Consider the following 22,864-nt stretch of genomic DNA (forward strand, 5'->3'; position numbering starts at 1 on the left):
AAGAGAGGACTAGAAACCAGTTTTCACAGAGTTTTTATTTTGAATTCAGAAGACTCCTTTATCTTCTCTGTGTTTTGCCAGATTTTCTCTTTCCAGCCAGCAGATGTTTTGGCCTTAAGTTAAATATATGTCTGTCCGACTCCCCTTTCCTGCCCAGGCGATTCATCTTCTTTTGAGCTTTCTTTGCCATAATCTTGACCTTCTTCACCATCTATTTAAAAACAAACAAACATTCCTCAGTAACTCAGGTGACCAGCTTTACCTTCTAAAAACCACTAATCTAGCTGATTTTAACAAGGACATGAACTAACACCCAGCATACTCTAGGACAGGCTTGATGTAAGTGATGCTAATCCTCCTTAGCGGAACTGTTCTTTTTCCAGTACTCCAACGCTATGATCACACTATCCCTAGAATCCTTACTGAAGGAGGAACTGCACAATTTGTAGATCTCTTCCTTCATACGTGCATGTGAGACAAAAATTTACAGTGTACTTCCTTAGTATGTATTATTTATAAGAATGAACAAAGCACTTTTGAGGTATGGAGTTCAAATGAACTGAAGATGAACTCTGGACAAATAGGACCAGCCAGTATGATGTTTCCCAGAAGCTGCATGAAGTACCATCAAGCTGATTTATTATACAGACATAGAATGGTTAGTGTTGAAAAGGGCATTAAAGCTCATCCAGTTCCAACCCCCTTGCCATGGGCAGGGACACCTCACACCAGACCAGGATGGGGCAGCCACAGCTTCTCACTACCAGTGAGAAAGTGCCAGTGCCTCACCACCATCATTGTGAAGACTTTCTTCCTAATATCTAATGTAAATATCCCCTCTGCCAGTTTAAAGCCATTCTCCCTTGTCCTACCATTACATGTCCTTGTAAAAAGTCCCTCTCAAGATTTCTTGGTGGCCCCTTAAGGCACTAGAAGCTGCTCTGAGCCTTCTCTTCTCCAGGCTGAACAAGCCCAGCTCTCTCAGCCTGTCTCCACAGCAGAGGCACTACACCAGCGATCTGAGCATCTTCATGGCCTCCTCTGGACTTGCTCCTACAGGTCCACATCCCTCTTGTGTTGGGGGGCCCAACATTTAATTTGCTAAGATTTAATTGCTGTAAAGGTAAATAACAAACCTTTTCATCACGAAGACCAGAAACATCCCGTGGTGTGCGAGAGGAGCTGCGACTGCGTGCCACAGATTTAGGGGTTTCAGACTCATCACGTTTACGTTTCCTTGTAGTACTACGGGACCTTCTCACATAATGGGCCTGAAATTCAAAACATAGCTTCAATCATGAAACCCAGAAACAATCATCGCAGACATGCTCCGCTTCCATACAAAAAGCCAGGAAGTGGACTGCTGTGGTACATTACACTGGTTACTCCACAGTAACATGAAGACCCTGTCAACTGCTGGTCACTGCCTTTCTGTCCTCCAGTACAGTACAAAGCTTGGTAAATATCAGCATACTCTTTTCACAGTTATTCAGTTCTCTGATTTCTTTTCCAAGTAGATTTGTATATAATGATAAAGAGAGACGCATACAAATTAATGGATAGCAATACTGAAGCTATTCTGCAACAGCGAAGCAGCAATGAAGAAACCTTCTGTGATTAGTGTCCTGTTCACAGGACAAAGCCCTAAAGAATTTCAGACATTAAGATTTACCATACTACAGCATAAGTATTAAATTCCTTCTCACTGACATCGCTCCTAAATCAACAAGGCATACTGGCTCAGAGCAGTGCAAATGCTTCCTTCAGATGTGTAGTGTTGACACCCCTTGGTTCCATAATACTGCTGGATTTGCTGTACAAAATGCATTTTTTAAAGATTTCTGATAAAACAAAATGTCTCCTGCAGGCAAATTTGTGTTTGAAGCTGCCTTACACATAGAGAGGCCAGCTGCCCTCAAAACCTTCAATCAGAACTCACAGAATTCATGAGCTGTAAAAAGATAAGCCTGATCTGTCATTATTACTGTTTCAGACATAGTAGTGGCTCATCCAACAAAGGACACTGGAAAATCAAGTGTGTTTAGCCAAACCTTGTTCAATCCTACACAAACTCCAAAAGAGTCCTAATAGAAAGCAGTGTGTCTATACATATATATGTGTGTGATTAGTGATAAATGGTGTCTTTTCAGCCTACCCAACATATTTAGATCATGTCACTCAAAAATTCCAGTACTGCCTTGTCTGGGTTTCCTATTTTCTCCTTAATAGATCCCACCTCTCAGCTGTGCTAACTATAATATGCATGCTCAAACATGCTCAGAGAAATCCAGTGTGTAATGAAACTGATCTCCTTTAGATAAGCATTTGTTTAATTAGCAAAAACTTACGTCATCTTTGTTAGTCATGTCGAGTCCAAGATCTGTCATTTCCTTCTCTAGCACCTTCCGCTGGACCTGTAAAAAGACAGGTAAGAGAACATGTTTCATTCCAGAAAGTATGGTTCTATCTTATTTCTTGTCTTAATATACCACCGTAACCCCATTATATTGACCACACATTTTGGTACATCCCACAGGCAGATGATGAAAGTCATAACTTCCTATTTCGTCTATTGCAACTAAATTCTCTTCACCCGTAAAACCCCTCTGCAGGCCTGCAATGTCCCAGCATTCCCTAAAAGATCTTTCAAATAGTTTGCCTTTTTGGGGGGCAGGTGACCAAGAGCGGTCGCTTCAGTCAGAAATGTCTCCTCCCCTCCTAAAGGAAACATTTCAGGGAAGGTAAGAAATACTGGGTGCCAAATCAGCTAGATACCTTTTCTCAAGATGTCGTCTTGTCAGTCATTATTTGTAACCGCCCTGGGCTGCTCACAAGAGCTTCTCCTAATTATCTGAATTTAAATTAACAACAATATATGATGCGACCCAATCAGGTGAGCTCAATTATATTCTTCAGAACTTTTTCTGCAATACATATGTGGAATTTTACATGAGACACGCTTGTGTGACCCAAACCAAGAAGGACTACTGTCACTCATCTGATCTGGCCTCCACAATCAAGTAGTGGCCAGAACTCTTGGGAGGGCAGCAGGAAGCAAACAGCAAGTGAGAGGGGCAAACGTGAGAAAAGGCTGACAGCTGTACTATCTATCTGACACTCTTGTATATTCCTTGAAAGTTATTAAACATCAGCAAGACTTTGACAGCATGTTCTCTACTCACCTTTTTAGCTGTTCTAGGCATCCTTGGACCTCGAGTATCTTTCTCCTTTGACTGCAAGAATTTCAGTTTCTTCTTTTCTCGGATCTGTAGTGCCAACTGCCGGATTTCCATCATCTCTTCATCTTCACTTTCTGGTTCACTGTCATATTCTCCAGCAGCTTCTCTCAGCTCTTCCTCTTTCTCCAATTCTTCCAGTTTCTTAAATTTTGAAGAGATGAAATGAAAATCAAGATGCTCATCAAATCCTTGACTTACAATCCAAAATGTGACACTTTTGTGTGGCCCAGAGCCGTGACATGAACCTGTGGGGCATTCAACTATGCAGACTTATTTGATCCCATTCCATTACAGTCTGGCTGTATTTGCGTGATGGCCCCAAAGCTGCCTGCTGTGTGAATGCAGATGTGCTATCCTGTGAACTGTGCTGTTTCTGGAAACACATTCTGAAAAAACCTTCTATTTCTACATTTAGCATGAGCCAGCAATTCAGATGAACCCAACTGCACAACTGGCAAGCACCAGAGTCTGCACTTGGTGCTTCTCCTCAACAACCATCAAGAGATAAGAACATATAATTATTAAATAAAAATGTTATAAATTGAGAACTCAGCCCATTTTGTTTAACGTCATATTCTAGCAGACATAAATTTGATGGGTCAATTTCCTATTATTATTAATAATACATAAAAGTTGAAAGCTATATTCCTCCTTCTGGCTGTAGTTGAAGAATGAAGAATTATAACTTCTCCTGCAAACCTCACATTTTGGGATGGAGAAGATCATCATCATTCTGATAAGGTAATCTGTCCTTCATCATTCAGAAAACAGTATTTTTTCCCATGACAAGTGCAAACAATGTAAAAGAAATTGTTCTTGTGACAGTTTTTAATCTGCATATACAGCAATTTACATTAAGCAAATAAAGGGATAAAAAGGCAAGAAAAGTATAAAAAGAATAATGGAAAACTCACTCTCATTATATCCGGATCAATGTAGTCAAGTATATTATGGCCTTCCCAGATCTCTGGTATCTTATCGTACTTTTCAGATGAATTCATTAAATCCCAGTATTCTTAAAAATATAACAAAAATTAATAAAGAGGAAAAAAAAATGGAATCATACAATGACAGAAAACACTCAGATCAAAATTAAAAAAAGTGCCATATCCCTAAGCTAAGTGGCAAGAATTTGGTTACATCTCTGACACATTCACAAAACTTCTGATCTCCTTCCCACCATCAAATACTGTTCAATAATGACATGATCCACTACCAAGCCGTAATAAACAGATATCCAGCTGAAACACAATACATGCGGTCTCTCCCATACTGATACTTTCTCAACAAAGACAGCATCAAGAATTAATGAGGTTGGACAGTATAAAATGGAAGGGAAACCCAACTGAATCATCAGACCAGCTATTATATGTCTGTGACACTAAAATGGGAAACATCCAAGCAACGTCACAAGGAAAAGTCACTGCAAATGACCAGCTCTGGAAGAGAAGTAAAAAGTGTATTCAATAAAATGGTGGCCTACTTAGTTGGAAGGAGGCAGATTAAGCATTCTCCCTTATGACTGAAATAGCCAACCTTTACTGCTTAATAGTAATACTGATTCTGATATAATACTTACTCTGAAGATCCAAAATATAATCATCTCCCATTTCAAGTTCAATATCTCTCTCCTGGAAAGACATACATAGGTTTATGTACCATTAATTTAAAATCTATGGGCTAATATACCAGATTCTAAACCCATCTGCTGATTTCCTAACGAAGAGATGCCACTTACCAGTTTCCTCCTGGGTGTGTCTACTTCCATACGTTTTTTACGTGCCACCACTCCCTCAGGTATAAAGGGCAGCCGCTCCTGAATTGAATGATCCACCCCAACAGAAAAGGGGAAAAATGTTTAAATCAGTTTTTTATAATGCTATAAATCACGATTAGAGAGTACTGAATTCCCAAAGAATACCATATCCCACCAGAAAAGGCAGCTGAAGACAAAATATAAGCAAATTTCACCATATTAATCTGTTCACATGTTAAGACGTGGCCTACCTTGTTATCTCTTTTGGTTGGCATGGCCAAGTGTAATCTATTCAGTACTTCATTCACTTTATTTCCTTTCATTTTAGTATCAACACGATAGGCCAACAGTCTGTCACAGGCCTGAAAGTGCAACATGGCAACATTAGGTAAGTAATGAAGCCTTCCTGATACAACAAATGACACAGCAGGCTTTCAGTCACAAGCATCTAGCTTCACGTCTCATCTCCTGTCTAATCTCTTGTCTCTCAAGAAAGCACTGAATTATTTCATATGAGAAGTATAATGGGAAAATACATGTGATCCTTTTTCTCATAATGACTTGACAATTAAGAGAAAGTAACAGGATTTGGCAACAAAAAAACCACATTTTTAAAAAACTTATGGTTTGTATTAAGACACATTTTTCCATTTGCAGCCAAGTCCACCGAGGCTCAACACCCTACAAAGGAGAACACGCTAAAAGTTTATCACTACAATGCACAGTTTAACTGAGATGAAATTAATGAGACAAAATGTCAAGTATTCATCTGGAATGAAATTGAGCGAAGAGAGACCTACCTCTGTTTTAACCTGGATTACACCTTCTTCTGTTAGAGTGCTTGTCTCTATCACAGACAATCCTTCTGCTTCAAAAGCTTCAAATATTTTCTAAAATAGAAAAGTTATCAAAGAATGACATTCTGCCCATTTCTTAATATACCAATCCATCAAGAACAGGAATCTTAATCCAGTATCAGTACACTCAACTTGTCACTATTTTATTAGAACGTGTTTCTAAAAAGGCGACAGAAACTTTACAACTGCAGTTCTATATTTATCTGTTTCTTCTTTTATAAGCACGTCTGTTACTTCTTTTATAAGCAAGTAACTACTTTCTAAAAGGCACCTATAAATGACCCATAGGGGAAAAAGAAACAAAACAAAAGAAACACAAATTCTGCGTGTCCCTGAACCTGTACATACAAATGAATTAACTCTGCCTATACAACAGAGTGTTGCTCAGTGGGAGCTTCTACTGCAACTTCTGAACACCACCTCTCAAATCCGATGCTCACTGCCTCTGAACTCTTACTGAAGTTATTATTGAACAAGTCTGTTGAGTTTGGGGTTTTTTTCACTTTCAACTACAGAAGCAACTCTAAGTTCTCACAGCATCAGAGATTTCTGAAACTATATTAAGGACTTGTTTCTTGTTTGGCATTTACAATATTAAGGCAATTATATACATTAGACAGGTCTTAAAAAGATACAGGTGAAGACCTGGAAAGCTACTTTCCATTGCACTATAAGCAGTTAGATAAAGAAATGGTCATATAAAAGGTTTTGCCCAATACAAATGAGAGTTGTGCATGAGAGCTGTACACCATATTTTTTGTAAAGAGAGAGAGAGAGGTAGAAGTAGTTGTCTAACCTGACTCTCTTCAGGAAGTTCAGAAATCCTCTTCACATCACATTTGTTTGCAACAATTATAAGTGGCTAACAAAAAGAAATAAATAAAAGAATCATAATTCAAGTTATCATGTTATAAACCCCTGGGATTTATTAGCAATGTAAACCAAACCTACCTTGTTAGCAAACAATGGCTTAATATTTCTGAAGAGCTCTACTTGCTCCTCCAGGCTATGCCCACACTGCTCAGACACATCCATCACGTAAAGCACAGCGGCACGAAGATGTGCAAGCGCAGTTATAGCCTGCATCTCGATGGTGTTCCTGTCCTCCAAAGGATGGTCCAAAATACCAGGAGTATCCACTACCTAAAATTAACATATTGTTATTACAGGACAACTGATACACTATTTTAGAACATGTACTTGATTTCTCACGAATCATGTCTTTTCTAAGACAACGTGTTTTCCCATTAGTCGTAAGTCAGACTGTAAACTTGGCCAAATTGAGAATGTGAAAATGAAGTAATGGGAGAACAATGAGGTTTCAGAATAACCAAGATTCTTGGTATTGGAAAAGTAGGGAAAGCCCTGCCCCAACCTGGCTTAGAATTTGACATTGATAAAATGTAAGCTGGCTTTATCAGTAATTCCATTTCTACTCTTCCCTCAAATTGGAAGAACGTACATACTTTTATTTAACAGATTAAATACGTACTTTTTTTAACAGATTTTGACTACTATCCTCATTTGGCACACTGCCCCTTGCACAGCAGCTCTCAAGACACAGAAATGCAGCTGACTTTGCCAAACGGAAACTCCACTATAACCAGTTTTTCTTTAAGGAAAATGCAAAACAGTAACAGTTCTTACCTGCCAACGAAGATACTTATAATCCATATGGCCCACAAAGAGAGATTTTGTGGTAAAGGCATAGGGCTGCACTTCTACATCTGCTCTTGTAACCTTAAAACAAGATTTATTCACACACATTTACTGAAAATCTCAAGTTGCAAGCAGAATGTCATAATTATAATACACTTTCTTTGCTGCTAAAAATGCTAAAAAAATGGTTATTCTGTCTTCTCTGCAAGCATTTCTCCGTGAGAAAATATGTTAATGGATACATGCTATTTTGGAAAATATAATGATTTTTAAGAGTGAAATCTACCATAATTTCCCGCTTATCCCTCCAGGAACTTCATTCAACCTCTACTCACACATTTGAATTTGGTACCACTCCCATCAGACATCAAATTGTTTAAATGTTACCTTATTTTAGTTAAATGGTATCCCAGTATTGTTTTTGAACAAGAAACCAAAAACCACTCACATACCTTATTTATAAAGCTCGACTTTCCAACATTTGGGTAGCCACACAACAGAAGAGTTCGTGTGTTGGGATCAATGGTTGGCAAACGAGACAAGTGTTGTCGCACTGAAATGTTAAAAAGATTTCTTTTTTACTGAAATGGAATAAAAAGTTATACACTGAATTGTTTCCCTAGAAATTAACAGCTTTTCTGACATAATTTGATTGCTCATTTATGAAAAGGTGCGTGTTTGTAAGTTCCACAAGTATCTACACACAACAAGGAAGTTACTAAATATTTGAAAACTGAAGATATCTGTCTTTTAGCTAGAATGACCCCATCAAATCAGGCACACAACCTGAAGAAATAATAAGCCTGAAATAAGAAGCAACGTTTGGAAAATGTTTAACACTATTTTTCAAATACATGTTAGTGAGAATAACAACAAATAAAAGCAGGGCTGTGACTTTTAAACAAACACTTTAGAAATGTTATTAATACCACAGAAGTTAAAGAATACTCAAAGAAAAAATTTACTTAAAAAAAACCAAATTCTAAGTATTTGAGGATCTTGAAACTATTTACATTTTCTATACCTATATTCTGTACTACACACATTCTTCAAACTGCTATTAAATGTATGAGTAAACTTTACATCCAATTCACATGCCTTTTCTTAGCCTATTCATAGCACAAACCTTGCTCCAAATATTCCAGGCTTTGTTTCTGCCTTTTAATAATGGTGCACATTCGTCCCAGAGCGGCGCGTTTCAGCTGTTTGCAGCGGTAAAGAGAATCACCATATTTCATCAGCCGCACATAGTCTTTAGCAACACTGTAAGGACAAGAAAATAATTTATCCAATTCTGCCACAACCAACCAGGCAGGTACAAAATCAAAGAAGCTGATGTCCCTTACTTGTCAATCAGATTCTTGGCAATATTAATCTGTCCCAAAGCAAGCTTGTAGTGATCTTTGTCATAGAGAACATTCATCAGATCTGCATAAAAAGGATGAATATCCTAAAACAAAAGCATGAAAGAAAATTAAGCCTAGTACTTTCCTTCTTTAAGATGACAACTTGGCAACTACGTAAAATTGTTCTTCTCCAGTAAGCAACACAAATGACAATAAAGCCAAACAGTTCTCATTACTGCCTTATGTAAGGAAAACAATATGCTTGGTCATTAAAATATAAATCCTTCAGCTTTCCAAGGAAGCAACATCTTTGGTTCAAATCTTTTAAACAAAATATTTCACCCATGCTCATATTTATCTGCAGAAATTTCATCATGTGATGTTAAACAAAACACAGAAGATCCTTGTGGGAATCCTGCTGTAATATTCATTGGATATGAAAACATCGGGGAAAAATTTTGTTATAGGTCAACGATTCAGTGTGAGCAGACAACTATAAAAAAGGCCCACTGGACATGTGGATCCAATTGCAGCTATCGGGAAGCTAACACTATGCGCATCTTGTCAGTGTGTTTCCAACGCTGTCCTTTAAGAGGCAAAGAACACTGTTTTGTTGTCAAAGTAACTTCTGAGGAACTGAAGAGTGGGAATCAAAATGACATTTCTTGCTTCCTGCAAGTATGTTCTAGGGAAGACTGACCACAAGCACAATTTACACACACATACACAAAGCAGAAATAAGCAGACATGACACACTTGAAAAAACAAATACCTTGGAAGAACTTCTTTACTGTAAGAGTGACAGAGCACTGGAACAGGTTGCCCAGGGGGGTTGTGGAGTCTCCTACACTGGAGATATTCAAGGCCCGCCTGGACAAGTTCCTGTGTGATGTACTGTAGGTTACCCTGCTCTTGCAGGGGGGTTGGACTAGATGATCTTTTTAGGTCCCTTCCAACCCTTGGGATTCTGTGATTCTGTGATTTCTCTTCATTCAACTTCTGGCAAACATATCTGATCACCTAAAACCCTGTAAACCCCATCATTCCGTGACCATTAACAGGCACCATTGAGAGTTCCTTTCTTAGCAGGAGCATACTATTTTTACAGAATACGTTTGCCTAACATTACTCCCAGTAAAATCTACGAGGAATGAGTCAGAACTGTCTACACAGTGAAGCAGCAAGATGTTGCCCAGGCCAAAACAGGCTCGAATTAAACCAACAGGCTGCTGAAGAAATGTTCCTGATGTCATGAAAGCAAAGTTCCTTTATGATCAAATGACAAAATACTTACATCTAATTTGGGGAAATCCGTTAAGATCTGAGTGAGTCTATCATGGTAATTCTGTTGAGTATATTTGATTTTTCGCATGTAAAAATGTCGAATTCGATGGATTTGATAATGTTTATGAATGACAGTTGGGGTCTTCCGCTGAGTCTTTGACAATGTCAGATCGATGAAGTCCTGCAGTCAAGAAAACATGAATACATGAAATTGTCAAGTTCTTTTAAAGCCATACACTTTATTGTGGTGGAAGCACATACGGACCAGGCAGGCGCACCCAGGCTGCACATGATGTGACACGCATGCGTCAGGACAGGCGCTCACCTCCGGTCCGTAATAAGTCTGCACACCCCCTGTCCGGTTGTCATTTCAACCCATAAGGGCAGGCCACCGGCCACACCGGGGGCGCAGGCAGCGGAGTGGGGAGCACGGGCAGCTCTGTCCCCCTGACAGGTGAAGCACTGCGAGGACAGTCCCCGCGCAGCTCCGGGCACCACCGCCCCTTCAACTAAAGCTCCCTGGTCAGAAGAGGAGAGGACTTGGTTTCGAGCGAGCGCGCAGCCATGAGCCCAAGGGCAAGGGTCTGCAGATCAGGAGGGATTTCGGTGGAGGCCACGCCGCCACCTCCGCCAGGCAGAAGACAGCCACGCCGGCAGCACGGGGGGGGGGGGGAGAAGGGGGAAGTAGCGCTGCGCTGAGGCGCGGCAGGAGCCGCCGCCGGGCCGGAAGGGTCGCCCCGTGCTGCGGGGCGCGAAGGGACGCGGGGGGAGCGAGACCCGTACCTTGGCGGTCGGCACCACCGTGATCTTCTTGAAGTTGTACAGAGCCATGGCGGCCGCCGCAGCCCGGCCCAGCCGCACGCCGCCGGAAGAGACAGCGGGACCGTCCCTCTCGCGAGAGCTCCGCGCTTCCGGGCAGGGGTGGTGGGAGGGAGGCGGCGCTGTTAGGTGGGCTGCCGCTGCAGGGCTGGGCGGCCCCGATGCGCTGTCGCTGTGATTTACATCAGGCATGTTTTGTGCCCTGTGGGACCGTGAAGGCAGAATGCATTTTCACCCTGTTCGCTTACATGATTAAAGGCTAATCTCCATTATCACAAAGGAACATAGAATAAGGATGGCGGAAGGGACCCCGATAACCTTGTCAGTTCTGAGGGGCCCCTGACCCTTCTGCTCCCCAGCCCACCGCAGTGAGCAGTCAGCTCTGTCGCCCAGGGATGCCACCCACCCAGGGGGTCAACAGGAGCGGCTCCCTGGGTCATCCTGCGGGATGAAGAGGTTGCTGCCCGCAGGGATGCTGGGATGAGCATCTTGGTGGTATATGAGACTTGGGATGTTTAACGGACTAAAGCTGGGGAAAGGAGGGATTAAGGTGGAGAAGAGGGGAAAAAGCATGGAGAAATGGAGAGAAAAGGGATAAAAGAGGCCCGGTAGGATGTCAACGTGCTGGTCACTGCAGGAGTCTGCCTATGGCCTGCACACCAGATCACCACAGGCCGTATTAAACTCAACGACATGTTCTGCCATGTTAAACTCAATTTCTAACCATTTTCCTAGTTCAGGGGCTGTCTTCTGCACCTGCGCATGGAGCCAAGTGCTGCCACAGGGAAAGGGGCAAGGATTCCCAGTAGCCGTATGCCTGGCGTGCCAGGAACTGGAGGGACCAGAGTGCATGCATGCTGTACATCAGTGTATGTATGTCTGCACACGTACATGTATGTGTATGCAGCTGGGGGGGTCTCCAGGGGCCAGCTGTTGGGTGATCTGAGTGCGAGGGTCTGTGTGGCTGGCCTTGCACACAAAGACACCTGTCCTGTGTGTGTGTTCTCACTGGGGCTCACAGTCAGCCTTCCTCCCAGCTGGGCCTGGGGCCACGGGGCTGCAGCAGCCCCACCTCTGTCAGGCTACTGGGTTCCTAACCCCAAACTAAAAAGAAGACTAACTGTCCCAGCTGAAACCAGGAGACACACACACACTCTTACTTCCCTTTTTCCTTCATTCCCCCCCCCCCCCCCCCTTCTTCATAGTAACTTTCAGTGACCTGGCTCATACTAAATTATAAATCCTTACAGATAAAGGCAAAGCCTGAGTGAACTCTTGAGACGTTCATGATACTGGCTATACCCGGTGCTTTATTCTTTTGCATATCTCCATCCAGAGACCTAATACATGAACCTGAAGGCTACCTGAATGCAGTGTGCGTGTCTGTCCCTGTTTTCTACTTGACACTAAAAGGAGGTGGGCATGCACTGAAATGCATCAATTTTAAATAAATTACAAATCACTCGATACGCTTTGGAAGGCGAGTTAGATTAAAAATTAAGAATTCCCTTGGCTTCCACACTTCTCTCTTCTCTCTCCACACAAAGCATGATATTTTCCACTTGAGAGAACTTCGCCATGTATTACTCTGTCACTGTACGTTTTTCTACAGTGCTAAGAATTTAAATGCACAACTCCTTCTACATTTCCTTTATTTCATTGTGCTCCCAATTTTGATGAAATGCTCCGAACATCTGTCTAATGCACTGGAAGTTTGTAAGGTACTGGAAAACTAAGAATTCATCTTATCAGCAAGCCAGTAACTAGTCTTTTCCAGAAATTAATTTCAGTAATAGCTGTATGAGCACTATTCAATCATAAACATGCTGTTGGAGCCATCCCAGTTTCTCTAGCATCTTGATGGTGCTGCAGCTGCCCTATTATGAAGGGGTGTGCTGCTTCATAAACATTTTGCTACAACCAGCCTGGCAGTGTTCAAGGCCAGGCTGGATGCCGTTTGGAGCAACCTGTCTAGTGGGAGGCGTCCCTGCCCCTGGCAGGGCGTGGAACTAGATGAGCTTTAAGGTCCCTTCCAACCCAAACCACTCTGTGATTCTATGATGAGCACTTCAGTCTGATTTCCTGAAGTGTTCTTGTGCAGCAAGGTTGGACTTCACACTTTATTTATATTGTTTTGCCTGCACCCCCCCCCACCCCCCACCCCCGCTTCCTCCCCTTCTGGAAAGTTCCGTCCAATAGCTGGCCTGAGACACCCAAACCGCCCAGCAGCTAGGACCACATTCCAAGCCCCCCCAGGCTCTGGCACTTCTGATGTGAGCCTCAGAAGCCCACAGCCCCACACCTGTTGCAGGTACTCACAACTCTCTATATGCAGGCATGCCCTGCACACGCCTCCATGTAACTGACCTTCGACATTCCAGTTATCCAGGAGCTGGGCCCCAGGGCCCCTGGTCTCACACTGCATGTACATTACCACTTTTTTGAGCAGTTTTCAAGAGAACTAGTTCCTTCCAGGACCAAATCTGGGCAGTGTTCTGAGTACTGTGTCCCCTGGAGACTTATTACATGTGCCAGGAGAGGTCAGACCATGTCAAGTTATGTTTCTTTTGGTCCACACAATTCCTTATCCCAGCTGGCTTGCTGCACTCAAGATATCCTCATTCATATCTATGACAAACTCCAGGCATGTAACGCTTATTCTGTATTTCGTATTTTTAAAACACCACTCCAGTAGACTATAACTCATATCACTTTGAAATTAAAAACTACATAAAAATATTCGTGTGCCTTATACAAGAGAAACCAATGCCATCCGGCAAGACTCAGACCATGTCTGTGCTGAGCAGCCACAGAGGTACCTGGAAAAACGGGCACAAGAATGGACATCACCCAGGGTGATCAATCTGAATGTGATTTGTGCAAGGGTAGATGGAGTTGGACATACTTGGCAAATTGATGCATTTCAATTCGATAGACAAAATCATTGTAGCTTAGTCCCAAAAATGAAAAGACCTCTTCATGTAGTGTTCTTCCATCAGTAAATACATTCATTCTGTAGAATCTCATCCAAATTCAGTTAAAGTCTGCCGTTTCAACAATCTGCTATTGTAAAGCTGTTTTCACTATCAGTCTTTATGTGTATATATGCTAGAGTTTTAAAGCTGATTTGTCAAACTAACAGTGCACACAATGAATGAAAAGTGTAAAGCCCAGCCTCCTGTTTCCTTAACAGAAAATGCTTTTGAGGGGGGTTTATCTGATAACCTGTTGGTCTGGCAGCAATGTACAGCCTCTCTCACCTTTTGATTTAAGTAGCTTACATCCAACTAACAGGCTGGTCAGACAATATTATTTCTGAAGAGCATTTTGCTTCAGTTTGGTTTCTTGGGTTTGAAAGCTGCCCCGTATCAGTAGCCAAGTTGCAGGAAAATAGTGCTATTCTGGTCATCCCAATGAAGAGAGACAGGCCTGAACAGACCTTGCAGCTTCCCTAAACTCTTGCTCTCGAGGTTAGATGCAAAAGGTCAAAGCCAAGGGACACTAGTAGGTAGCAGTTATGGAAACTACTGCTTCTTCTCTAGCAACTCCTCCGACTTCATCAGAGAACATCAGTCTCTGAAGTGCCAACCCCATAGTATCACATTAATTAAATACAGAAAACAAAGCTATAAGCCGGCAATAGTGTTTACATATATCTGCAGTATCTGAAATATCAAGAGCATGATTGTGTTTGGAAACAGTGCCATTTCATATCAGCACACAAAAGGCAGATAAGGGGAAGTTCCAAAATTGAATTATTAAGTATCAGTCTCTCTTACAAAATTATTGTTACAAAGGGCATGCACAGTGATGGATCAAAAGGCTTTGGCAAGCAACAATACTGCTACAGATGAGTAGCGCCTTCTAATCTGTCTTGGTAAAATAGCTGAGACATGCTTAGGAACACTCAGAAATGCACCATATGCATGTTAGCAGTTGTAGTTACCGTGTAATCCTGGGAAAACTTTCGAGTTGTTAAAGGAAGTACAATGAAGACATACTGTGTTGAAGACATACTGTATTGTCTTTCCCAGCTGCTCCTCTTTATGGTGGTTTGAGGAAGGAGGGAGCTTTACTAGAATGGAGATAGGGAGTATGTCCTTTTGATACATGATTTGCCATCATGGCATTACAGAGTGCAGCGATGGCAAATGGAGGATTTGTTGGGTGTCTGGCAGCAGCCCCTGCTGGAGTCTGGGCGGGGGGGGGGGGGGGGGGGGGGTGGCCTTATGGAAGGATCCCTCACCATCAGCATCAGGATAAGCAGGAGCACATCTATGCTGCTTGGGTCAAAGTCACATGGGCAGGGGAAGGCTCATGAAGAGCTGGCTTCTCCTGTGTTCCATACTCAGTGGGCATTCCACCAAGAATGCAGGCTGAGAGAGTCCTCTAAATGCCTTAAAGAGCCCCAGATGGAGCTTCCGAAGCATCTCATCTCACCCATCTTCCCCAGGAAGTCAACAGCCAAACTGAAAGAGCCGAGAGCCTCAGCATGTCATTTACTGACACTTATTACATTGTACATTCCTGGTACAAAAAAACCCTAATTCTAGGGAACTATCTGAAGTCTGGTCAGGAAATTGTTCTGGTCAGGAAAGAGTTGTTTTGCTGATCTTTCTGAATATGGATGCTCAGCCTTAGGGCTGGCAGAGTTTGTCATGCTTTAAGGAATAGGAAATTCCTCTGCAAAAATAGTGCCTGATGTCAGCCCTGTCAGCGCTCGGGCTCTGACAGAGTGGCACTGGTGGGTTACATTTTCAAAAGGAGCTCCATCCAGCCCTCCTTTACTGGAAGAAGGTGCTTACCATGTGTAGTGCAGTGCAGGGTGCCAAGGTCAGCTCTCCAAGACACCTGAAAGGCACAGTAGGCTATTGCCAGTCTCTTGGGTGCAAAGGAGTTGTTTTTATGCCCCACTAGCTCACTTTCTAACGTTGAATTATCACCCTAATTTTAAATTACTGTACATCCTAGGTTGCTGACCCATCCGTGACTCACTGTAGCTCCATGGAAAATGGAGTGTTGGCAGAGGCTGCACTGAGACTACTTGTGATCAAGGGCTCTTGACAGGGAGGCCCAAGGTGTGGAATTCATTGGCACTAACTGTTAATCTGCACTCCCAAAAGGCGAATCACTTCTGTAAGCCTTCCCTGAATAGTGACGGGAAGAATGACCCTAGGAAAATTTTCCATGTGTGAGAGAGGGAGAGGAAAAGGAGAGAAAAGGAAAGGTAATAAAAAAGAACAAACAGTGACAGCAGCGTTGGGAAGCAACACAGAGGATGGCCATATTACTATTTTCTTTAATTATGATTTTATTTGTCCTTATTTAAGAATTAAAACCCTTTATGATCCAGAAGTGTAAATACCAGGATTCAAGATTACTGAGTGGATATCCTTTCAAATGCAAAAGCAAGATGTGCTCTGTACTCACAGCAGATATTCATGTATTAGGAAGAAACTCTTCACTAGGAGGTGATGAGGCACTGGCCCAGGTTGCTCAGAGAAGCTGTGGCTGCCCCATCCCTGGCAGTGTTTACGGCCAGGTTGGACGGGGCTTTGAGCAACCTGGTCTAGTGGAAGGTGTCCCTGCCAGTGGCAGGGGTTGAAACTGGATGAACTTTAAGGTCCCTTCCAACACAGGTTGCTCTGATTGTATGATTATATGGTCTGCTTTTTAGAAACTCCACATGTTTGGAAATTATTTTAAGTGTTAGATTTTTGCACTTGACAACATCTGCAGGTGTACTTTTTGCTGGCACATATAATTGCAGGCACATTTTATTGCACTTAGATAGCTATTTTGTTTTCTCTGGAAAGTGAGCAGTTTGACATCTAAATGCCCTGCAATCAGCTGTGACATAAACTCTATCTACAGCTGTATTTTTGACATAAAATTGGAAATAAAGTTGAAATCCTTTCCAAAAGAAATGCCTCCATCCTCATATTGCTAGACTGAAGATAGTAGGTTTCAGGTTTTATAATAAAAAAAATCTTTGTCAGCGTATAGTTAGAAGTTATTAGCAATGACATTTTTAAACTATCACCCTGATGCTGCTAAACCCATTGAAATCGTCAAGCAGCTGCAAGTAGACAAAACAGGATCTGATGAAGATGGCAGTCGGGAAGGCTCTGCTACTCTGAGGAGTCAGCAGGTGGTGCTTTTGAGTCACAGCGTGGCCACTCTGCCGAAGGCTTCACCGTGGAATTACCCAGCTAATTTCGAAGATTTATGGCATTCTGCGGGATCTCTTGCTTGTAGCATTAAGCACAGTAGTAATGTATTTGCCAAGTACTGTATTTGAACTATTGATATTGTTACAGTTTGCCCTAACCACTCTCTCTTCATGGACCTAACCTCTGTAGGTGGCCCAAGGATCTCATGTGCTTATAACCTCTGTGCATCTGGGGAGCAATTGCTGGTTATCCAAGTACTGGAACAGCCAGTTGTGTTCCCTGGTGCACATCCCACCAAAGGATCGTCAGAGCATATGCCAGCATGACTGGGTTTTGGTCCTACTAGTCACTGTACCACGTCGGGTCATCAGTGGGCTAAAGACCAGCTTAGCTGCTCTATTCAAGAACATGAAAGGTTGGTTGCAGCCTGTTTTTTTGCTAGCCAGCGGTATTTCTACAGTTCTCTATTCTTGCAGCCCCAGGGGGGAGAGAAAAGCCAGAACATTTCTCCTGAGACAAAACAGAGACTGTCTGATGATGGGATATTCCCCTTCTCTGAACACAAGAACACCAAAGGAGTCTACTTTCCACAACTTGAATTATGTATTTACTTTCTGCTCACTGACCTCCCTGTGAGCCTCCAGCTGCCAGTCTCTTCGCCCATCACAAACCCTTTCTTTCCACATATTTCGTTCCTGGCTTTACAGATCCATGTATCATTCACACCAGCGTTGTCCTTGTCAATCACATGAATGCTGATTGGCATTCTTTCTGAAGAAAAGCTAAAAATATCTGCTAATTATGTGGCTGTAGAATCTCTCCTGGCTGTATGAATTAATTTATTTTTCTGGGTTTTTGTTTTTAACCTTTCATTGATTATTTCTCAATGAGAATGTCCTTGCAATATTTTGCCTTAGCCATTAAATCAACAAAACTCCCTGAGAAATTAATGTGATTTGGTACTGAGCGTTTCAGGTTTTCCTTTGCTGCCTCTTTTCCTGTATTCACATATGGCACACAAACATACTGTACTATGAAAAGATGGCATTTGTATCACAGTGGGATGGAGGAAAGAAAAAACCCTTCCTCGCCAGTTCCTGTCTGGGTTTTCATAAGGTCACCTTGCCACTGTGCTGTTAGAGAGCCTATCAGAAGTACCTGAATGTCCTCATTAAATAACAATGGGCTAAATCCAGAAGGGCTTTTGGTAGCAAACTATGATGGTGAGAGATTTCATATATATAATTTACTATATAATCATTTATTTGCTATGAATCATTGCTACTAAGGTAATGTCAGAAACACAGAGGAATTATGGACCTAAAGGGACCTACCTATTATTCCTGGGGGAATGTATTACCACAGTGTCATCCGTGAAGAATTACTAAAACTTGCCTTTATCATATTGTTGCCATACGTACATATACACATACATACATGCATACCTGTTTGTAACACATCTATCTGTGGGTATATATACTTGTATACTCACTCATAAATATATTTTATATAACATATACTCATATAATGACAAAAAAGTCCTTGTCTTTAGAATTGGCTTCACACATTTTTGGGGAACTATCATTTGGCACATAGCATATTGGGCTATTACTGGTAATCGAAATTTGTGTGGCATGAGATAGGAAGTTAAAGCTGCAAAAATATACGAGAAAAATAAGATGAGGTTTTGAAACATTGCTCTATAATACTTGATAATACCTAGGAACATTTGTTCTGTGATTCTGTGGAGCACTTTTCATTTTCCCAACTTCAAAAAACCCCTAATTAATTAATTGATCTGTGCAACATTCCTGTAGAGTAAATGCTATTATCAAATAACAGCACATATCCAAACAGCCCCAAAGGAGGTACAAGAGAGGGCTCCAGAGACAAAGTCATTTCAGATGGGGCCGTAATGGTTGCACAGCAATGTTGCTGTTTGCATCTGTCCCAGAGCATGTGCTCCCCTAGACTACAAAGTGCAAACAGAAGGGTAATTAGTGTTCAATCACTCCTAATTTCAATATATTAACACTAATGGGGAAGGATCCTGTGCATGTGACACAGAGAAGTGATCCTGAAACATTCAGTCACTGGCATTTTGTTGGAAATGAGTCAACTGATGTGTGGTTACTGATACAGAGGAGCTATTCCACTTAGACCTGTAGGTAAGTGCCATGCCACTGACCCCAGACCTGCAGCTCTACAAGTAAGGTTACAAAGCCTGGGATGCCAACTGCTCCCACTCAATTTCCTGCAAGCTCTTGCTCCCCACACCATTTCCAGTGGTTTTCCATGTGGCTTGTCCTCCGTATTCCAGGCACAGGGTCCTTCTTTCCTTCTCACCCCAGAGGCAGGAAGTGCTGTGTCTCCTTCAGTGCTCCATGGCATGCTGGTGCTGTGCAGCCAGCTGGCAGCCCAAGCTCAACAGGTAGGCATTGAGCTTATGCTGCATTAGCAGAGTCTCTCTCCTCCTTTCACCCACTGCTTTTTGTTGCTTGTAGGAAATTAGCTTCTGTGGGAGCAGAGCACTCTGGCAAATTCATTTTAAGCTCTCAAACAGTCCTCATTCATTGGGGGCCTGGAAGAGACAGACAGGCAGCAGTATGGTTGTAAAGATCTGCTATCTTTATGAAACTAGGCTAAAAAGTGTATTTTAGGAGTTCGGCTTCACTGCCTCTCTCTGCCTTAGTGTCCAGAAAGGCTTGCAGTTGCTTCCAGAAGGGCTCCAGCAGCACCTGCAAGCACAGCCCAATGATGACTGGTGATTTGCGCTGCCTCTGAGTCTTTTTGGACAATCACAGGGTGAGCTCTGGTACCTCAAAGACACAGCTTCTGGTACCACAAACAGAAAAACATAACCTCAAAGGGGAGCACAAGGAGCAGGGTGCAGCAGCTTCCTCCCCAGAAAGCCAGCTGTAATGATGTAAGTTAACCTCTAGTGTGAGCAACAAGATGTGTCAGCCAACTGGACAGTTGACATCTCCATTAACCATCACAGTTTGCAGGCGACCCAAAAGCTAGCAGGATCATAATTAATAAGGTCGGCTTCCATGAGTGATGTGGTGATCACAGAAACTAAGGCTCACCTGAACAGCAGGCGCTGTAAGCAAGTTAAAAGGCAAGGTCATATACGTATGAAACAAAAATGTAGGTCATAGATTGGTACTTGAAAAGAATGACTTAAAAACTAATTGCAAAGGCATGATGAGTCACCAAGAGCACATGAGCTCCCAGCGTGTTGCAGCAGCCAAAAAGCAAATGTGAGGTATAAACAATGTCATTTCCACTGAAAGCAACAGTACTGATTGGAGTACTGGCTCCTCACTTCTCATTTCCATTTCTTAAAAGAATGTTGTCAACTGTAAAAGGGTTCATGAAAAGTCTGTAGTAATTACTTGAGATCTGGATAATTTCTTCCAATGAGAAATCAAAGGAAACTAATCTCAACAAAGAGAAGATCCTATAAATACCTGTACAAAGAGACACCTGGCAGTAGAAAACCCTAACTTAATAGGTAAAAGGCTGGAAGTGGAAAGTCTCAAATTCAGACTAAAAGGAGAGCTCACTGAGGATGTGTAATTAGAGATTCCTAGTTGGGAATTCTCTCTCAATGCAATGAGTAATGAGTAACTTTTCATGAGATACAGTTTATCTCTGGAAGAAGCTGCAAGCCTGAGGAGGTATATACTTGATGAAACGGCATGGTCTGTGCCATGCAGGACATTAGAGCAGAACACTGCAATGTCTTGCTGGGCCATTTCCATCTCATACAGTGTCAGTTTGCCAGATTGTGTAAGCTGCATGCATACTAGTTCACATCCAGTATAACTGAAGAGAAATAAGCTGTCTCCTGGCCAGGAAAACTCAGACATAGACCAGAGAGCACAAAAATCCCATCCTTGGAGTGCATGTCCAGCTCAAAATAGCTCCCATTGACCTTTCCTATCTACTATATACCATCTAAAGCAAGCCTTACAGTGTCCCATGCCTCTTCCTAATCTCATATACATTATGTCGTTATCTACATGCTTCACATTCAGAGTTACACTGCAAAAAGCCACATCTGGCTGGCTGGGGAGCAGCTCTGCCTGTGGCCAACATCTGCAAGGACCACACTTGCGCCCACAGCTTCTTTGGCAAGAAGATTTGCCAGCAGCAGTATGAAGAAATAGCAGACATATAAAGCACAGAGAACTTTTTACAACTGAGCAGTGCTGGTTCGCATTAAAGAGGTTGGAAGCTGCATACAGACATGGAAAGGTCAGAAACCAGTCCTTGGCTGCAGACAGGAATGGCCAGCTTTTGTGCCAAAATGCATGTGTTACTCGGGAGACCGTGTTGGTACCTCACGTGGTCAGCAGCCTCTTGCCATTAGGGCTGCATGCCTGACCTTGACAGATGACAGACCGTTTCCATTTTAGGCTCTTCGCTCAGTATAGCAGCTGAAGAGAGAAAGAGAGAGACAGAGGGACAGGAAGGGAGAGGACCAGGCAGGCTGTATCTCCCTCCTCCCTAGATCCTTGCATCTTACTTTCCTTAATGTTTGGGATGTGGGAGAGGTCTGGTACCCAAAGCACCTCCTCACCCACCATGCACTGCTGTGCTACATCCTGCATGGTAGGGATCAAACTAACTAAGCCAAACTTCACTGCGGTGATCAGTAGCAGTAAGAGCTGGTATGACATGCAGCAGGTGCAGAGGAGAGGCTGAGGAGCTCCTTCAAGCCTTGTTTTTTTTTTGTTGATCATGTTGGCCATGATCATGATCATGACAAGGTGAATGCCAAGGGCACAGAGCAAACATCCTTATGTTTTCAATGTGCAAAATGCACAACTTTTTCACTACAGAGTACTGCCACAGAGACCATCGCTGCACTATTAAACTGATCATTCCCAGCACTCTTCTCAGGCTCATCTCCTTGTGGTTAAAAGCTCCTTAAGCTCCAGAACACAGGCAGTCACATGCAGGTCATCTCTTTGGAAAGTATCTTGTGCCTTACCTGCTCCTGAATTACACCTAGGAATTGTTTGGGAGAGGACTGCTTTGCTCTCTCATTAATCCCAGAGAAGTCCATCTATGTATCTGCACTCTTCCCTGCCCTGCAGTAAAGCTGCTGGCCAAGAGGCATTTCCATGTCTGCTCCTATCAAGCTCAGCTTGGTTGCGCCTTCAGGTGCTGCACGGTTCAAGTAGTCATAGCTTAGAAATGAAATACCTGGTGCTGGTGGCTGTATCTAGTGTTAGATGCCTACTGTGGTCTTTGTATGTCTGGAGACATAGATACATAAAGAAACCTAAGGATAAAACTGCATGGCATAAAACCCCCTTCATGATGGACTGGACTGTGTCCCCAGGGGCTGAAGGGATCCGGTAGGTCACACCAGTGGCAGCAGTCCCCAGGTCAGCCAGTTTTACAGTCCTGTCTATGAGGGATGATGGATGTCATATAACAATACCATGTAAGGGGGCTTTGAAGAGGCGCTCTAGCAAACAGCATGAAATTTTCCTTTCTTTTACATAAAGGCACTTTAGAATTGCACAAGTGCGGAGGACACATCTCATGTTAATTCTTTCTTTGTATCATCAAAATTGAAGAAAGAAATTAAGCTTCACTAGCAAATAACTGAAATACAGCAAAGATTATTAGATGTCAAATTGCATCTTGCAGTAATCCTTCATCTCCCCATTACGAATTCATCAAAGCAATTGCAGCATGTTTTTAATTATTA

The 22,864-nt window shown here is 42.5% G+C and overlaps 1 protein-coding gene across 1 annotated transcript; it reads right to left on the minus strand.

The window, feature by feature from the left end:
* Window positions 1-17: 17 nt before the first annotated feature.
* On the minus strand, window positions 18-11,032 carry GTPBP4 (GTP binding protein 4). Its single transcript, XM_065666759.1, has 17 exons — window positions 10,925-11,032; window positions 10,152-10,322; window positions 8,858-8,961; window positions 8,638-8,774; window positions 7,964-8,064; window positions 7,500-7,592; window positions 6,804-6,995; window positions 6,649-6,714; window positions 5,796-5,885; window positions 5,247-5,357; window positions 4,978-5,055; window positions 4,819-4,870; window positions 4,154-4,254; window positions 3,183-3,380; window positions 2,349-2,414; window positions 1,137-1,271; window positions 18-211 (listed from the first exon to the last, which is right to left on the minus strand). The coding sequence occupies exons 1-17, from the start codon at window positions 10,970-10,972 to the stop codon at window positions 59-61; spliced, it is 1,896 nt and encodes a 631-aa protein (XP_065522831.1). The 5' UTR covers window positions 10,973-11,032; the 3' UTR covers window positions 18-58.
* Between the last annotated feature and the right edge of the window lie 11,832 nt (window positions 11,033-22,864).

The sequence above is a fragment of the Lathamus discolor genome, chromosome 2 (genome assembly GCF_037157495.1).
Source record: "Lathamus discolor isolate bLatDis1 chromosome 2, bLatDis1.hap1, whole genome shotgun sequence".
NCBI classification, from domain to species: Eukaryota; Metazoa; Chordata; class Aves; order Psittaciformes; family Psittacidae; genus Lathamus; species Lathamus discolor.